The sequence below is a fragment of the Bactrocera oleae genome, chromosome 6 (genome assembly GCF_042242935.1).
Source record: "Bactrocera oleae isolate idBacOlea1 chromosome 6, idBacOlea1, whole genome shotgun sequence".
NCBI lineage: Eukaryota > Metazoa > Arthropoda > Insecta > Diptera > Tephritidae > Bactrocera > Bactrocera oleae.
In genome coordinates, this window is record NC_091540.1 from 48,987,072 (window position 1) to 49,002,788 (window position 15,717).

The 15,717-nt window shown below is 33.0% G+C and overlaps 1 protein-coding gene across 2 annotated transcripts in view; it reads right to left on the reverse strand.

Annotated features, from left to right (window-relative positions):
• Window positions 1-13,504: 13,504 nt before the first annotated feature.
• The window catches only part of Rh7 (Rhodopsin 7), a 76,047-nt gene continuing 73,834 nt past the window's right edge, over window positions 13,505-15,717 (reverse strand). For both annotated transcript variants that reach the window (XM_036363060.2, XM_036363054.2), the window contains exon 5: window positions 13,505-15,640. In XM_036363060.2, the coding sequence (XP_036218953.2) occupies window positions 14,766-15,640 (875 nt within the window). In that variant the 3' untranslated portion in view covers window positions 13,505-14,765. The remainder of the gene's footprint in view (window positions 15,641-15,717) is intronic.

The window sequence follows — 15,717 nt, forward strand, 5'->3', positions numbered from 1 at the left end:
AATGGAATTCCAAAAAAATCTCTTTCTAATAATAATGTATCTACTTGCTTGAGATTATAAATAATGGGTGTAATACTTTCTACTTTTAATTAAAATATATATGAAAATTCCGCTTCACTTTACCTTGCGAGAGTATAAAATGTTCGGTTACACAAGGACTTGGACCTTCCTTACTTGTTTAATTTCGGGATATAGATATTTCCGAACATAGGAAAGTCTATAAAGAAAGCTCTCTAAAAATTCCAGGTAAATCGGTCCAGTAGAAGCCGAGAAATCGTGGGTATCGTTTTCAAGAAGACAATTTCGAGAAAAACGTGTTTTCAAAGTCGGTGACGAAAATTTTTCCGAAACGGCTGGACCAATCGACTTTTTAACATTAAATTGTCAGGTAATAATCAATGTAAGATTTTCGATTTTCTGAAGTGGGGCCGTCCATAAATTACGTCATCGATTTTTTCAGATTTTAGACCCCCCCGTCTTTACCGACTTGGACTTTACCGTCATCCGCAGACCAACCCCCCCCTAATTTAGAATGACGTAATACATGGACGGCCCCAGTGTACTTATTTTTTGGAAATTCGATCATTACTTGTGTTCATCTATTGTTATAATAATGTTTTAAATGTATGGATTTTGCGATAATTTTATGCAGAAAAATCTTCCTCACCGCCTGACACATTTTCCGAAGGTCTTCTTGGAGATCCGCTACGGAATCAAGGGCATCCAAAACTTTACAAAATGAGTCGCCGATTACTTTATTAAAGTACATTAAATGTAAATAGTATAAATGTAAAAGTACATGATTCTTATTTATTTAGTAAATAAAATGCTTCTTGAAAAAGAAATTCAAAATCTCGTTTTTTCTGAACTTCAAGTTGATATAATCCCTAAAAGTAAGTATTGTTTGACCATTTTTCAACACTAAACATTTTTGAAGATATGTACATTTACTAACATTTCTTAAAACTTTTCCTTTCAAGTGTCATGTATAGACTCGACTAAGTATATGTTTTTGACACCAGATGTCTTCGATTCGCCATTCCTCTACTCGCTTCTGCTCTCTTGTCAAAAAAATTTTATGTAAAAGCAACAACAAAGTTATCGAGTTAAATTCATACAAGAGAGTGAGCGTCTACCTCATTAAAGTGGTATGACCGTTAGCTTCAGTGCTAAAAATTTTTGATTAGTTTTACTATTGTGAATGATTCAAATGACAAATGAAAATACAAATTTGTTCTGTGTTTTTCTTGTATTTTTTTAAATTAAGACTTAAAATCGATTAGAGTAATTTTTAAAAAACAAAAATAAATGGTTACATCAACATTTTTAACACGAAAAAAGCATTTCTCCACTAAATGGATTAAGGGTGAACAAGAAGCGACAAAAGAGCGGCAATACTTTTAGTATGACTAGTAAGTGACTAAATAGTGACTAAAGTAGGAGTTTTGGATTTTTTTATTATAATGGGTATAAACGCGTTTTATTGTTAGATGAATAGTTAGATAGCGAACCAGACTTGAAATAAATTCGATTTTCAAGTTTCGATTATATTTTATATGCGTCCAAGAATCATCTGATTATTTTTTTCTATTTATTTTTTATTATTTATACACCTCTTAAGTTAAACTAAACCATTTTTTATTGTATATCAGTATTGGTTTGTACACTTTTGGCATATATTGTACTGCTATGCTCTCTACAAAGCTTCGTTACACTTTTCATGAAATAAATTTCTTCCTTGCCATTGTTGATGTGGGAATTGGTGATGAATGAAGGTGTTAAAGGTGAAGAGTGAAGTGAACAGAAGGCGAACACGTAGAAAACCATGGACTAGTTATTGTTATTCAGTGTGCGCTGATGTAACCTTGCTATTGTTGTTGATGTTTTTGCACAATTTGTACAGATTTGCAAAATTTATAATGTACCTGTTGGTCGAGGTGACAGATGTGACGCTTATGCAATTTGTATGCATTTGCATGCAACACACAGACCCACATACATATTTATATATATAATATATGTCTTGTGCACTTGCGAGGGAATCTGCAACTATGCATTGTAAATGTAATTAGAATAATAAAGCTAATAATAGGTTAAAATATTTTATTGAATCGCTTCAAAGATTACATTTTTATACCCTAAACAGGAGTTTAAATAATAAGTTTGCCACGAAGTTTGTAGCACCCAGAAACGACGGAGACCTTATAAAATATAATCGGCGTGACGAACTGAGTTGTTTTAGCCATGTCCCCTGTCTGTCCGTCTGTCTGTATTAATACGAACTAGTCCCTCAGTTCTTAAGCTATCGATCTGAATTTTTGCACCTGTCCTTTTCCTTGACTAAAAATCTTTTTAATGAATATATCTTCTATTCTTTTTTCCATAGGATCATAGGATTCATAAAAGAAGATATCTAAGTCATAACGATGTGTAATCCTTTAGTCAAATACATATATCTTATGAATTTTCAAAGCTTTTATTATTAATTTATTTTATAATACCACAGTTAAGGTAAGCAGTCAGTTCTTCTAGTTCTAGCTTCTTTAGTATCTTCCTCTATATCAGGGGTGCTCACCTCACAACTCACTCGGTTCCGTTTGGCTCGCAACAACGGCAACCACAACAAACCGATGCGTTGGCTCACTCGAAACTAACTTAGGATAATCCTCATTCATTCACTGCTAGCTGACAATGATTCGCATTCACTTAGCTTAGCCAGTGTTGCTTTGTTGTTAATTCAGTAGAAATATATATTTTTTTCTCATGCACTGTGAAAATAGTTAAAATCAGAGAATAACAACGTCTACTCCCCATGTAACAGGAGAAGCTTTATAGTAGCAGCTGAAAAGATTGGAAAAGGGGCGTGGCACCACCCACCTTTGGCTTAAAACCTATATCTCAGGAACTACTTGACCAATTAAAAAAAATTTCTCTGACATAATTAGTTAGAGAGTTTCTTTTAGTAGTTTTCATCAAAACCGTTATGTAGGAAGCGGGCGGTGTTATCATACGATTTCACCTATTTTCACATTGCCTTAAGAAGGTGTCAAAGGGATTTATCCTGTGCTAATTTGGGCGGTATAGCTTGAGTGGTTTGGGAGATATATACTTTAAACCCATTAGGGGGCGGGGCAAGGCCACTTTTTAAAGATTTTCGAATTGCAGGTGCCTCTCATCTATGTATTGTAATTCGTTGTACCAAATTTTAATTGTTCGAAACCAGTCTTTACCATACTAATTCATATCCTGACAGTAAATTCTATATCCGATTAATTTTTATTTAATTATTTTATTTTTTTTATTTAATGTGCGTTTTAAAAAAATTTAAATACATAAACATCATTACCAACGCAGTTGCATATAAACCGCAGAATTTCTGCTTGATACTTTGAAGTTGCCGTCCGAACGACCTCGGGGTATTAAACAATTCAAATGTGCCAGCAAAATGATAGTAATCGTAGATAATGTAATTGGTACAACAAAAATAAAAACTTACGTAGCATCTTCAATTGCAATTACACTGGTAAACATATCTAAACTTTTTTTGTTTAATGAAGTTTCAAAACGGTTTCACACTAATTTGACGTCGCTGATTTTAAATCTACCCTCAGTTTCTTTCTAGCAGCTTTAGTTTTAGTGTTACAGGTACTTCATGAAATATCGTGACTCGGCTTACTTGAATTAATTTTTAGGGCAAAAAATTACAAAATTTCATAAATAAACAGCGTCTGAATCTATAAAAAGGTCTATTTGTTATGGAGAAAATTAAATACGAAAGTATAACATAACTGGCTGATATGCGTCGATCTTAAAATGTAAATTTTCTTTTGGGTCAACAAGGAGGATATACCGAATACCCCTGTTTCATGTGGGTTTGGGATAGTCGAGCCAAGACCGAACACTGGACTAAAAAAGTTTGGCCTTTGAGAGTGAATTTAGTACCGGATGAGGAATGTTTTAAATATATCTCTAAACTGTTTCCGAAATTGAGCACAGAAAAAATTAAAGCTTAGGGAACTAATAAAGGACCAACATTTTACTGATTGTATGACATATAAGGAGAAATCTTGTATCTTGGATTGTATTTATTTGGATTGTGCAAAATTTCTTAAGAAAAAAATAAGTCTCCAGACTACTTTCAACACATGGAGCACCTCATGTTGCACTTCCACAGACTAGAATAAACCATGGGCATCAAGATGCTCCCAGAGAATTTAGCTGACTTTAGCGAAGAACAAAGAGAACAGTTTCATCAGGATATTCACACTATGGAAGAGAGATGCCAGAGGCATTCAAAACAAGACTGATGTTTCTACTTTTGCAAGAAAAGCGCATAAAAAAATTTTTTTTTTTCAGGTGAAGTATGAGCAATATTTTTTAAATTCTAAAATGATAGTATTTTTTGCTTAAAATGTAGTATGTTCATATTTCGAAAACTAGAGCTGCTAGAAAAAAACTTCATAAATCAAAACTACTGTTTCCCAGTGTTGTTTACTACTCCACTTAAACGATTCAGGTTGCATTTGATGAAGGAAGCATCAAATTTCAGTTGTTCAAATCGTTTTAAAATAAATCGACGGAGAACAAATGAACTATTTAATGATGCATACTTATACATATACACTATTACTATTTCTGTCTGCGATTGCAATTTTCGTACTTGCTTACTTTGCCACACATCCAAGTTTACTGGCTATTAGGGTGATTTATTTTGGTCGATCCACTTAGCAAATTTTGATGATTATTCGCATACACTAGGGTTTGATTTACAAGCTGGGAAGAATGACTATTTATATCATATTTACGGCTTAAATCTAAAATTATTTCAAATCTGAAAACTAAAAAAAAATATTATTACAATAAATGAATACACTTAATAATCAAAGTATTAGTGAAATTTTAGTTATTTACAAAATGGCGGCTTCCCAAAAAAATTCGTTTAGGTGAACAAATTTGCAATTCAAAGTGGCTTAAAAAATCAAAATTGTTATACAAAATTTTATTTTCGATCATTACCTCATCTGTATAACTAAGAAGGTCGAGTGAAATTTTTCACATCGACTCTGAAAACAGCGTTTCGAGAAAAATTAAATAAGACAATACCAATTTGTTTTGTTTTGGTGGAGCCGCGAAACCCATATGCACAACAACAATGTCTATTTTTTAAATTTTTTTGATGAAACTGGTGAAATCTATTTTTATCAAGTTATCAAGGAAGTCGGGTTAAACGAACATTTTAAACTTTCGCTATTTGAAAACATCAAAGGCGGGGACATCAAAGGCGGCGTATAGGTGTTGGAAAAGTTTATATTAAACAAAGAAGTATTGCGCAGATTTCATCCATTTTCGGCAAGAGGATAAACTGTTATTAGAAAGAGTATCTTTCTGATTACTTCATTAATCGCTTAGATATTAGCAGATATATGCGGTATAAAGTCAAACGGAAGTTCGAAAATATTTATATCATGTATATGGAGGCTAAAGGAAGTACGGACCCGACTTTACCCATTTTTGGCACAAGGGCATGCTGTTATCACAAAAATATGCTCCCCGAATTTCAATACAAGACCTTACAGTTGGATCGATATGTTCGGCCAAAAATTAACCATATGCACTAGGATCCACATATTTCTTGTCTGGTTCCTTGAAAAGTTATAGTACGATTTCAACGATTGCGGGCGTAGATGAAATAGCTTGAGGACCCTATTTGTGCAAAGTTTTGTTCTGTTAACTTCTTTGATGTTTTTGGTTTGTATACTGTAAAGTGAAAGTCATACTTTTATTACCGGCTTGGAAGATATGTGCATTTAACTATTTAGAGGGTGGGATCATGCTCACTTTAAAAAAATTTTTAGCCCACTAAAGTCACTCCCTACTTCGATCCACTGCGCCAAGTTACAATTTTGTTTTTTAATTTAGTGTTTAATTATAGCGATTAATAGCGTTTTGTGGGCGTGGCAGTATAACATAAGTACGTGTCTTAAGTGTCAAGTTATGGCTTGCACGCACAGACGGACAGACAGTCACCCGGATTTCAACTCGTCTCGTCATCCTGATCATTTATGTATACAGCTTGGTTGAAAAGTTGGTTGGTCTCACCAAGAAATAGCACTACTGGCTCCAATTTTTTTTGTCAAGTTGGTACATCGGTCGTGAGCACACATGCAAAGTTACATGTCATTCTGTCAATTAATTCTTTGTTTATAAGCCATTTGAAGTTGACGTGTTAGAGTATTTTTTTAATACGGAAAAATTTAATATCGCGCAGTGATTAGATTCTTTGTTTGGAAAGGTTTAAAAGCAAAAAAAATTCATGAACAGTTGTTAGAAGTGTATAAGGAATCCTCACTTTCAATACGTACCGTTGAATTGGGCTGGTTAATTTAAATGAGGTCGTACTAGGCTTGAAGACGATTCACGCGAAGGACGACCAAAAGCCGCAAACACACCAGAAATCATTGAGCAAGTTCATAATATTAGTAGTGAAGATCCAAGTGAATATCTCAGACTTACATATGAAAAAGCTGTTTGGAAAGCCGCACATCGATCTACCACCATGATCCTAAATTGAAACAAGAACGATAACTGTGGACTGATGCTGGTTGTTCAGCTCCAAAGCAGGTGTGGCCACAACGATCAGCAAAGAAGGTTATGGCATCCGTTTTTTGGGATGCAAAAGGAATTTTGTTGATTGATTATCTGAAGAAAGAAAGATCAACTCTGGATAAAAAAATTCGTAAGAAAATACCTGGTATGCAGCACAAAAAATCCTTTTTCATCAAGACAATGACCTGCTCACAAAGACGTTTAACAATTACAAAATTCAACGAATTTAAGTACGAATTGCTTGAACATCCACCGTATTCACCAGATTTGGCTCACAGCGACTACTACCTCTTCAGAAATCTGAAACAATCCCATCGTGGAAAGCGTTTTTCGTCGAATGAAGAAGCTATTATAGCCGTAAACGGGTATTTTGCAGAGCTTCTGGAAAGTCATTATAGGGATAGCATACAATTATTGGAGGATCATTGGAATAAGTATATTGAAGCTAAAAGAGATTATATTGAATAAAAAAATATATTTCGCGCCAAAATCAGTATTTTTTCATTTAGAGCGCAGAAACCTTTCATCCAATCTGTATATATATAATATATTATATATAATTCCATATCTATGTAAATCGATTAGTTTTAGGTGATAAAAACAACCGTTAAGCGAACTCTGTAGCAACATGTTTCAAGAGTATATAAATTAAAAATAAATTAAAATATCCTTTGAGGTCATTATGATTAAATGGAAGGAACAAAATAAAATAAGAAGTGACTTATTTATAGAAATTCGTATTTAACTAAACTATTTCTTTGTATAATTTGTAACACATTTTTACTTGACATTAAGTTTTAAAGTGTCCAAGGATTACGTTGACGTGAGAAATGAATCCTTTGTGTTCTTGGACATTGGATAATGGCATGACATTTATATTTAGAAGATAATGTATGATATTTTTAATACCCAATATAAAAGTCTCATAAGAGTATAGTTAGCCGAAAGCTATTAACCGACAACAGCTCATCAAGAGAGTGATTGCCGAAAAATTTCCGGTATTTGTGACTAGATAATGCTCGGCCTCAGGTTACAAAACCGGTTAATAACTATTTGTAAAACAGAACAGGTTATCAACCTTACCATATTTCGGAATGGAATCCAGAAATTGTCAGAAAGATTTGATGGGAATAGAGAGATTTGATTTAGAGAGATTTGATTAGATTAGATGGAGAATACTTTGAAACATCTGTTTTAACGTTCAAATGTTTAGAAAAAAATCGCTCGAATAGAGTTATACACCCAATACTACGCTAAGGTTCTACAAGGATTAAGATATCAAATATACAAAAATATTCAATATTGCTTTGCTTTTTTGGAGTGGTAGGTAGGTAGGTATGAGTTAAGTTCCAATTAGCGCTAGATACGCCATTTTGATACACTATGCGTGGGACCTTTAAATATTGCTATCCCGTGTGCCCTCAATGAAACTACTTTTCTTCGTTAGGATTTTTGTAGATAGATATTCAAGATTTGGTACCTGATGGATTCCAAGAGTTCTACGTCGGATTTGTGATAGAACTGGGCAATCACAGGGGAAGTGTAGAACCGTTTCCTTATCCCCTTCGAGTTTGCAGCTGGGGCAAATATTGTTATAGGGAAATCCAATTTTTAATGTATGTTCTCCAAATGGCCAATGCCCTGTTATGGTAGCTGTAAGTCTATATAAGTCTATGTGTTTTGTTCTTAGACTTATTTTATAAGTCCTTAGTACTTGTCTTGCCTTATTTTGACAATATCTACTTCGCTATCTTTTGAAGTGGAGTGTACTTACCCTAATGTGGAACATTTTTTTACATGCCCACACATAAATAAAGGATTGTGCTTGATCTTTTCCACTCAACAGCATTTACTTAAGTAAATTGCGGTAATAGCAGGGTAATTAAGTTTTATTGACGAGTGCTGGTACATATAATGATGGCACACTCGAACATACTTCTGTAAACATACATACAATCTGTTTGAAAGTACCAACATACTTACTTCTTATCCTTATGTTTGTCTTCTATTTCAGAATATTTCATGTGAATTTCGTATGAAAAGTTAGGTTTAGGTAAAAATTTTACGTATAAGCCGAAATCAAAACATTTAATATTTTATTTATTCATTTACGAGTATATTTCTTTTAATTAAATACACAGCAACATTTTCCTTTTACATTAGCTACAACTACTCTTACATATTTATTGACATTTCCATTAAATTTGATTTCAACCATTTAACGAATGCTTAAATTAAAAGAAACTTACATGCTTTTGTACTTACGCGTTAAGTTTGCATTTAAAAGGTACTTGATTTTACGTATATTTAAGTTAAAACACAGATATGTTAGTATGATGATGTCAATTACATTTCATTTTATCTCACTTTACTTGTTTCGCTTTTAATTTTAATTCGTTACTTGTTTTCAGTAGTTCATCGTGGAACTGTTGAAAGCTTTCACACGTGGTAGTTTTTAAACTTCTATGCTGATTGCTTGATACTTGAGGCTTTTTCGAAAAAAGAAGACTAATACCACCATAAAGTACCGTTTGTTAAAAAAAAATTATTAATTAAAATTTTACCACTCTAAAATATAAAAATAATATTTCAAATAAAATAAATCGATTCAAAAAGATTAACTTTAGTAGGCTGATCTCAGACAGTGTATGATTTATTGAATAGTTTTGGTTGGGCATGTTTCGAAAATCGCAATTCAGCACAATTCTAAGCATAAATCGTTCAGTTGTGTTAACCCATCATCTACATATATCAAGGCCATTTAAAAAACATTATTTGTCGTTTAACATTTGCTGGATCGTCAGCAAGCAGTTTAATAAGCTAATTAAAGAGAGAGTGTTGTCCAGAAGCACAACAACAGAGTCCATCGTCGGAATTATATCCACTTGTGAATGTCGAAAAATTTAAGTTTGAGATTGAAATTGATCCGGAGATTATTCTTTGTATGACAGCTATATGCTATAGTGATCCGATCTGGCCATTATATTTGGTGATTGCACCGTTGTCCGAGTCAATAACTCATGCCAAATTTCGTCAAGTGAAAACGTTTTCCATAAAGGCACTTGATTCCGATAGTTCAGTTTGTACGGCAGCTATATGCTATAATGTTCCGATATCGGAGTTTCCGTCAAACAACCAGCTTGTTGGGGAGAAAAGGACCTGTGCAGAATTTCAGATCGTTATCTAAACAACTAAAGAACTAGTTTGCGTATGCACAAACAGACGAACATGGTGTAATTTTTAACTGTTTTTTCGATTTTATGAGTTTATTTATTCAATATTTCAGAAACTATTGTATATTATGAAATAAACGCTGCTGCGTTCATAAAGGACACTAAGAGGTATAAGAAAAAAAATTTTTTGAAAAAAAAATACCAAAATTAAAAATTTTAAAATTTTTCAAAATTGTAAAAAGTACCCGTCGCGGTAAAAGTTTGGACTCAAAATTTTTTATATTACATCTCTAACATATCTAAAGAAATTCTGAAATTTTCAGAGGTGTGTTCTTTTTCGTTTCAAAGATATACATTTTTGAATTTCGGCGAAATAATTTTTTTCTATTTTTTCAACATTTTAAATTCAAAAATTTGTATATATATTATATATAACTTAAAACTTTAAACGTGTTTTTCTCGAAACCGTGTTTTCAAAGTCGGTCATCAAGGTTTCTCGCGAACTACTCAACCGATCTTAATGAAATTCGGTCAGGTTTTTAAGATATCCTTTACAAGGTCTTTAATTCAATTACAATTGTTTAAAACAAGAAAACGTCGAGAAATTTTCACCAAAATTTATATTTTTTGAAACGATTGACAAAAATACAATTTTCACTTTATTTGTTTTTTTTCCTTCCAATACCTAGTTAATGCTCTCAGGTCAAACACGTATTTTTTTCTTTTTACTTTTGATGTCAGAAGTTCTGCTATCAACGCAGATGCATCCTTTTTCCTTGGGACTGCCGGAAATGACGTCGTAATGACCGAGTTTTGAATATTTACCTTTGAAAATTTCTCAAAATCTTTATCAAATATGTATCTTCGCAATAATAAGAAGTTAAAAAAAAGTTTGAAAAAGAATAAAATATTTTATTTTTTATATGAAATAAAAAATTATTTAAAATAGGGCGTGTTTTGCTCTACGAAACCCATGTAACCCCTTAACTACCACTTATGTACATACTAGCAGATTTCTTTCGCCGTTTCGACTTTGCATGGCATATCTTTCAACTAAAGCTGTTTTTATTTATTAAAAATTAAAATTATAATTGACCATCAAATAGCGATTTAATATTTTTTTTTCCGAAAATGGACATTTTTCTAATTGTTCAATAATTTAAAGTTCATTTTAACTTACATTTCAAATTATCTAACAATTGATGAGTAAATACAAATAAAATTTCACAATGAAGGAAACCTAAATTGAATTTCGATAATAAATAATTCATAGCACTTACTTTTCATCAATTAGATTCATATAGTCGCATATTTAAAAATTTAATATTTATTCCTTCTCAATACTTTCAGACGTCTGACCCTATAAGCGCATAATTATTGTATAGACAGTACAGATATTACATTACAATGACTAACAATGCGACAATTCTCATTGATATCATTGCAGTTTATTTTCATTTTTATTTTCCAATATCTTATTTAATTTGTCATCAGATTTTCTGCATTCGTTAATTTCTTCTTTCATGGCATTATAAGAAAACAATTACAACAAAGCGCACAGCAAAGCATAACGCAAATACTCTTAGAACGGCACTTTTTACATACTTGCATTTATTTTACTCTAGTTATAGTACTGGCGTGTATAAGTTGTGGCTCAGAGCTATTAGTCTGATGTTTTCCTCTTCATTTCCCTTCAGCCAGCATTTACCTTTGTTTGTTTGTATTCGTGGAAGTGTAATTTTCGTTTTTTATTTTATTTAATTTTTTTTTTGTTTTAGAATTATTGCGTTGCCTTTGTTCTGCTTTGCCACCATTTCCATTCTTCTGTTGTCCTTAATTACGATTAACTTAACATCACAAATACTCTTAAATATATATGCAGCTATGTTGAATAATGGTTATATAAGAAAAGTAATGAATAGATTTTTTGGTCGTACATTATCCTTTGATTTTGCGTACCCTAAGTACATGGGCGCATCTACAGTAGCGGCAATATTTGTTGGGGCAAACAAATTGCATATTAATGTGATACGCAAATATCTCTTAAAAACCGTAGACAGATAAAATAATTTTTATTTCTACGTAGTTTGCCTTTTCGGGATTTGATAACTCTAGTGTTGCAATCTGGCAACTCAGAACTTTATCGCAAAGTTTGACATTTTTGATATTATACGTACTTAGAACGCTTAGAAATACGAGCGCTGTTTGTGTTGTTAACAGTAACTTAAAATATACATATCGACAAAAAAATGTAGTTAAATCGCAAACCTTTTAGGCGATTATTTTTTAAAACTTTGGACGTGGATTAACGCAGCAACAGTGGTCGCCCAAAATCAGTTGTTGTTCCGGAAACTATTGATGCTGTGTGCAAATTGATATTGCAAGATCGTCATGTGAATTATCATGAGATTGAGACAACTGCAGGCATTACTGGGACCAGAATACATAAAATATTGCATGAATATTTAATTGCAAAAAAAAACACAATTTGTCAATCGCTTAAAAGAAGGCTCGTGTCGATTGGTCGAGAGAAATGTTACAAAAATTCGATAGCGGTACTTCGAAACGCGTCTGACTTGGCCCCGAATAATTTCTTTCTATACCCGTACGTAAAAATTAATATAATCGGTACATCTTTTTTTCGACTCCTGAAGAGGCGGTTGAATCAGAGTGGTAAAAGTGCTTGGGCAATATGTTTAAACGCATGCAAAAGTGCATAGAACTTGAAGAAGAATATTTTGAAAAATAATTGCGTTTTTGTTCTCTAATCCCGAAATATAAAAGGCAATCCTGCTACGACTTAAATAAAATATAATAGGCTGAATATCCAGGCTTGTAGTTCTAAAACAGTAATCGAAAATACATCTAACATATATTTCGTAAATTGAGATTTCTTATATATTTGACGATAATTTTAGCAAATTTCGATTATAATCTGTTGATTTATTTTGAGTGAATATGCAATTAGCTACTTATATTCATAATTCCATTAATATGAAATTATGAAATTTGATTTTGTCTGTGAGTTAAGTTATAAATTAACAACTTGGTGTCGTTTATAGAGCAACAACATAAATATTCTTTACCCAACCCCATTTCCTTGCCCACCACTGTATGCATTTCTATGTCAGCATATTGCCGCTCATTAACAATGATACGCCGGTACACCGTTACATCGTTACACAGGTAAATATTTTCCTTTCGCAATAATTATCTTTTATCATTTTCAGTTGGCGGATGCGTCGACTGCCTAAAATGCAAAACGATTTCATACAATGATCACACAATGAACTTTTTTTACTAAGCGTCTGAAAAAAGTTGACTTTTCGTTATGATTTAAGCAGTATGTATGTACATGTGAGTATTTATGCGTATATACATACACATAAGTAAACAAAACGCCTCAACATTGCATATTTTCAAATTAGAGTGAGTACTTTTAATAGTATATTATATGCCGTTAATGGTAAATCAGTTACATTACATTAATAATAATAGATACTACAAATTCGTTCATTTTCGATAGCAGGTACTTCATTTCGTACATTACAATCATGTATTCCTATTCGAATTTATTATTACAAACTTACGTACCTATGAAATAAATATTTCATAATGTATATATAATATCATTACATGGTCCCAGAAGTGTTGAACCAAAAAGATACTTACATAGCATGTCATAAACGTTAACTTCCTAATGGCGGATTGAAAATCTTAAAAAATGACTTGGACATTATTTTTTATTAACTATGGTCATTCTATGAATGTCAATGGAAAATTTACGAGTATGTTTCTAACAACAGTTAATGGGAAGCTGATTACAATTTTTTAGACATTAAGGCGCACACTACATACATATGTACTTATTTATATTATAACATACTGATAAGAAATACGTGTTGTAAATAAAATTGAGACTACACAACCAACCCCAACGTGAACTCAGAAAGATCAAAACATTGATTGCAAATCTGAAGATCAATATATACGGTGTACAAAATATTCCTTGCTTATTATTTTAGAAAAAGGAGAGCTTTTAAATATGAAAACTGCTATGAAATTTGAATTGTCAAGTATTCTCGCATAGAAAAACACATTCATTTTCAGGAATATTCTCCATCTTAGAAAACAATGGATTTTGTGGTTCAATTACTTGAATTATTTTGCCCAAGGAGTACAGCAAAGGCGTGATCTCTGCACAGCCAAGTTTTTGAACTAATGTTCAGTCAGCTCATTCTGGTCTTTAAAACCACAGACATATTAGGAAGTGGCGCTGCCAATTGAGAAAACTATGAAAAGACATCACGCACTAATATTTTATTGAATGCTTCATAATTACCATGCATGAAAGTCAATATTTATTGCCTAGAAATATCAAAATGTTCGCAAAGTAAATGTTCTAATTCATAGAATGGTAACTCTATCCACCTTGATGTCAGACTGAAGTCAAAACCATTTATGAGGGCTTTTTGAGAAATCTATCAATCTAACTGTCTCAACTTTGTTTAATAATTTAGAGAGTTTTATTGTTCAACATGGTAGCTACGAATTAGCTTTAATAGTGATACGTTTTCCCTAATTTAGCCTGAAAATCTATAAGAAATACATTCCTTATATCAAATTAATTCCATGAATGATTTAATTGGCATATTTTCTAATTTATCTCTAGAATTATCTACACTAACCAACAGATTCATTACACAACATACATATGTACACATATATTTACTCAGGTGGTTTTTAGCCTAATGGAAACTGTGGTTACAGACGTATCAGTATACCTTACTTATATTCATACTTCTATATTATTAAGGGCTAAGAAAGCATCTACACGCTCATAAATCACATATTATCTACACATATTCATAGATACATAAGCATATACTTAATAAGCTAACGTATGTATTTTTATGACTATAACAGTATTTTTCTGCAACTACAACAACTGTCCTATTCACATTTAAAAACGCGAACCTCCTTTTATTAAAAACGACTTTGCTCTATACCGTCACTAAAATTTCCTGGTATTGAAAAGTCATAATCCTCATCATTCTCCTCTGTCACTTCCTGCAGAGCCTGCAAATTATTTTGCTTTTTCGCATTTTCAATGCAGCGATTTCGCACGTCCACATCGCTGATAACGCGTAAACGGCGTGTCGACGAACGTGTTAGATATGAGGAGCGCGTCGTTGAGGTGCGCCGCAAGTTACCACGTCCCAGCCACAGACGTCGGAATTCCATACGAAAACGTGGATGTGTCGCCGCATAGAAGTACGGATCAATGCAGGCGGCAGTCTTGCAGAAGAGTGCCGGTATCATGGAACCCAGCGGGGTTAGATATTTCTGCTTGCCAAAAACACCCATCATAGCGACGATGGAGTACGGTGTCCAGGCTAGAAACCACAAACCGATTATGCCCACCACTATAAGCGCCAATTTTTGTTCAGTCTTATTTTTGTCTTTGCTGGATTGTATACGATTGGCGGCGAATACCACTTTCAGTATGTAGAAGTATGAGAAACAAATGATGCCGAAGGGCACACACCAAGCGGCCACAAAAAAAGAGAACATAAATATGCGCGGTCCCAAACCTTTGTCCAGATAATCGAAACTACAAGTGGTGAGGAAACCTTCGGGCACATATACGGAGAGGCCAATATCTAGCGCTGGCACAATGGAGAATGCAAAACTGTAAATCCAAATTATTGTGATTATATACGCGGAGCGCACTTTGGCTGTCTTGCGAAGTGGGTCGAGCGGATGTACGACTACATTGTACCGATCGAGTGCTATGGCAGTTAAAGTCCCAATTGATGCGGTGCCACTAAGACCGCCAACGAAGCCGTAAATGCGACAACCTGTTAAGAGAAAGAGAGAGAGTGACAGGATAGTTTGATTATAGTTTTGCTTTAAGTTAATAGATCGTATCTGGATT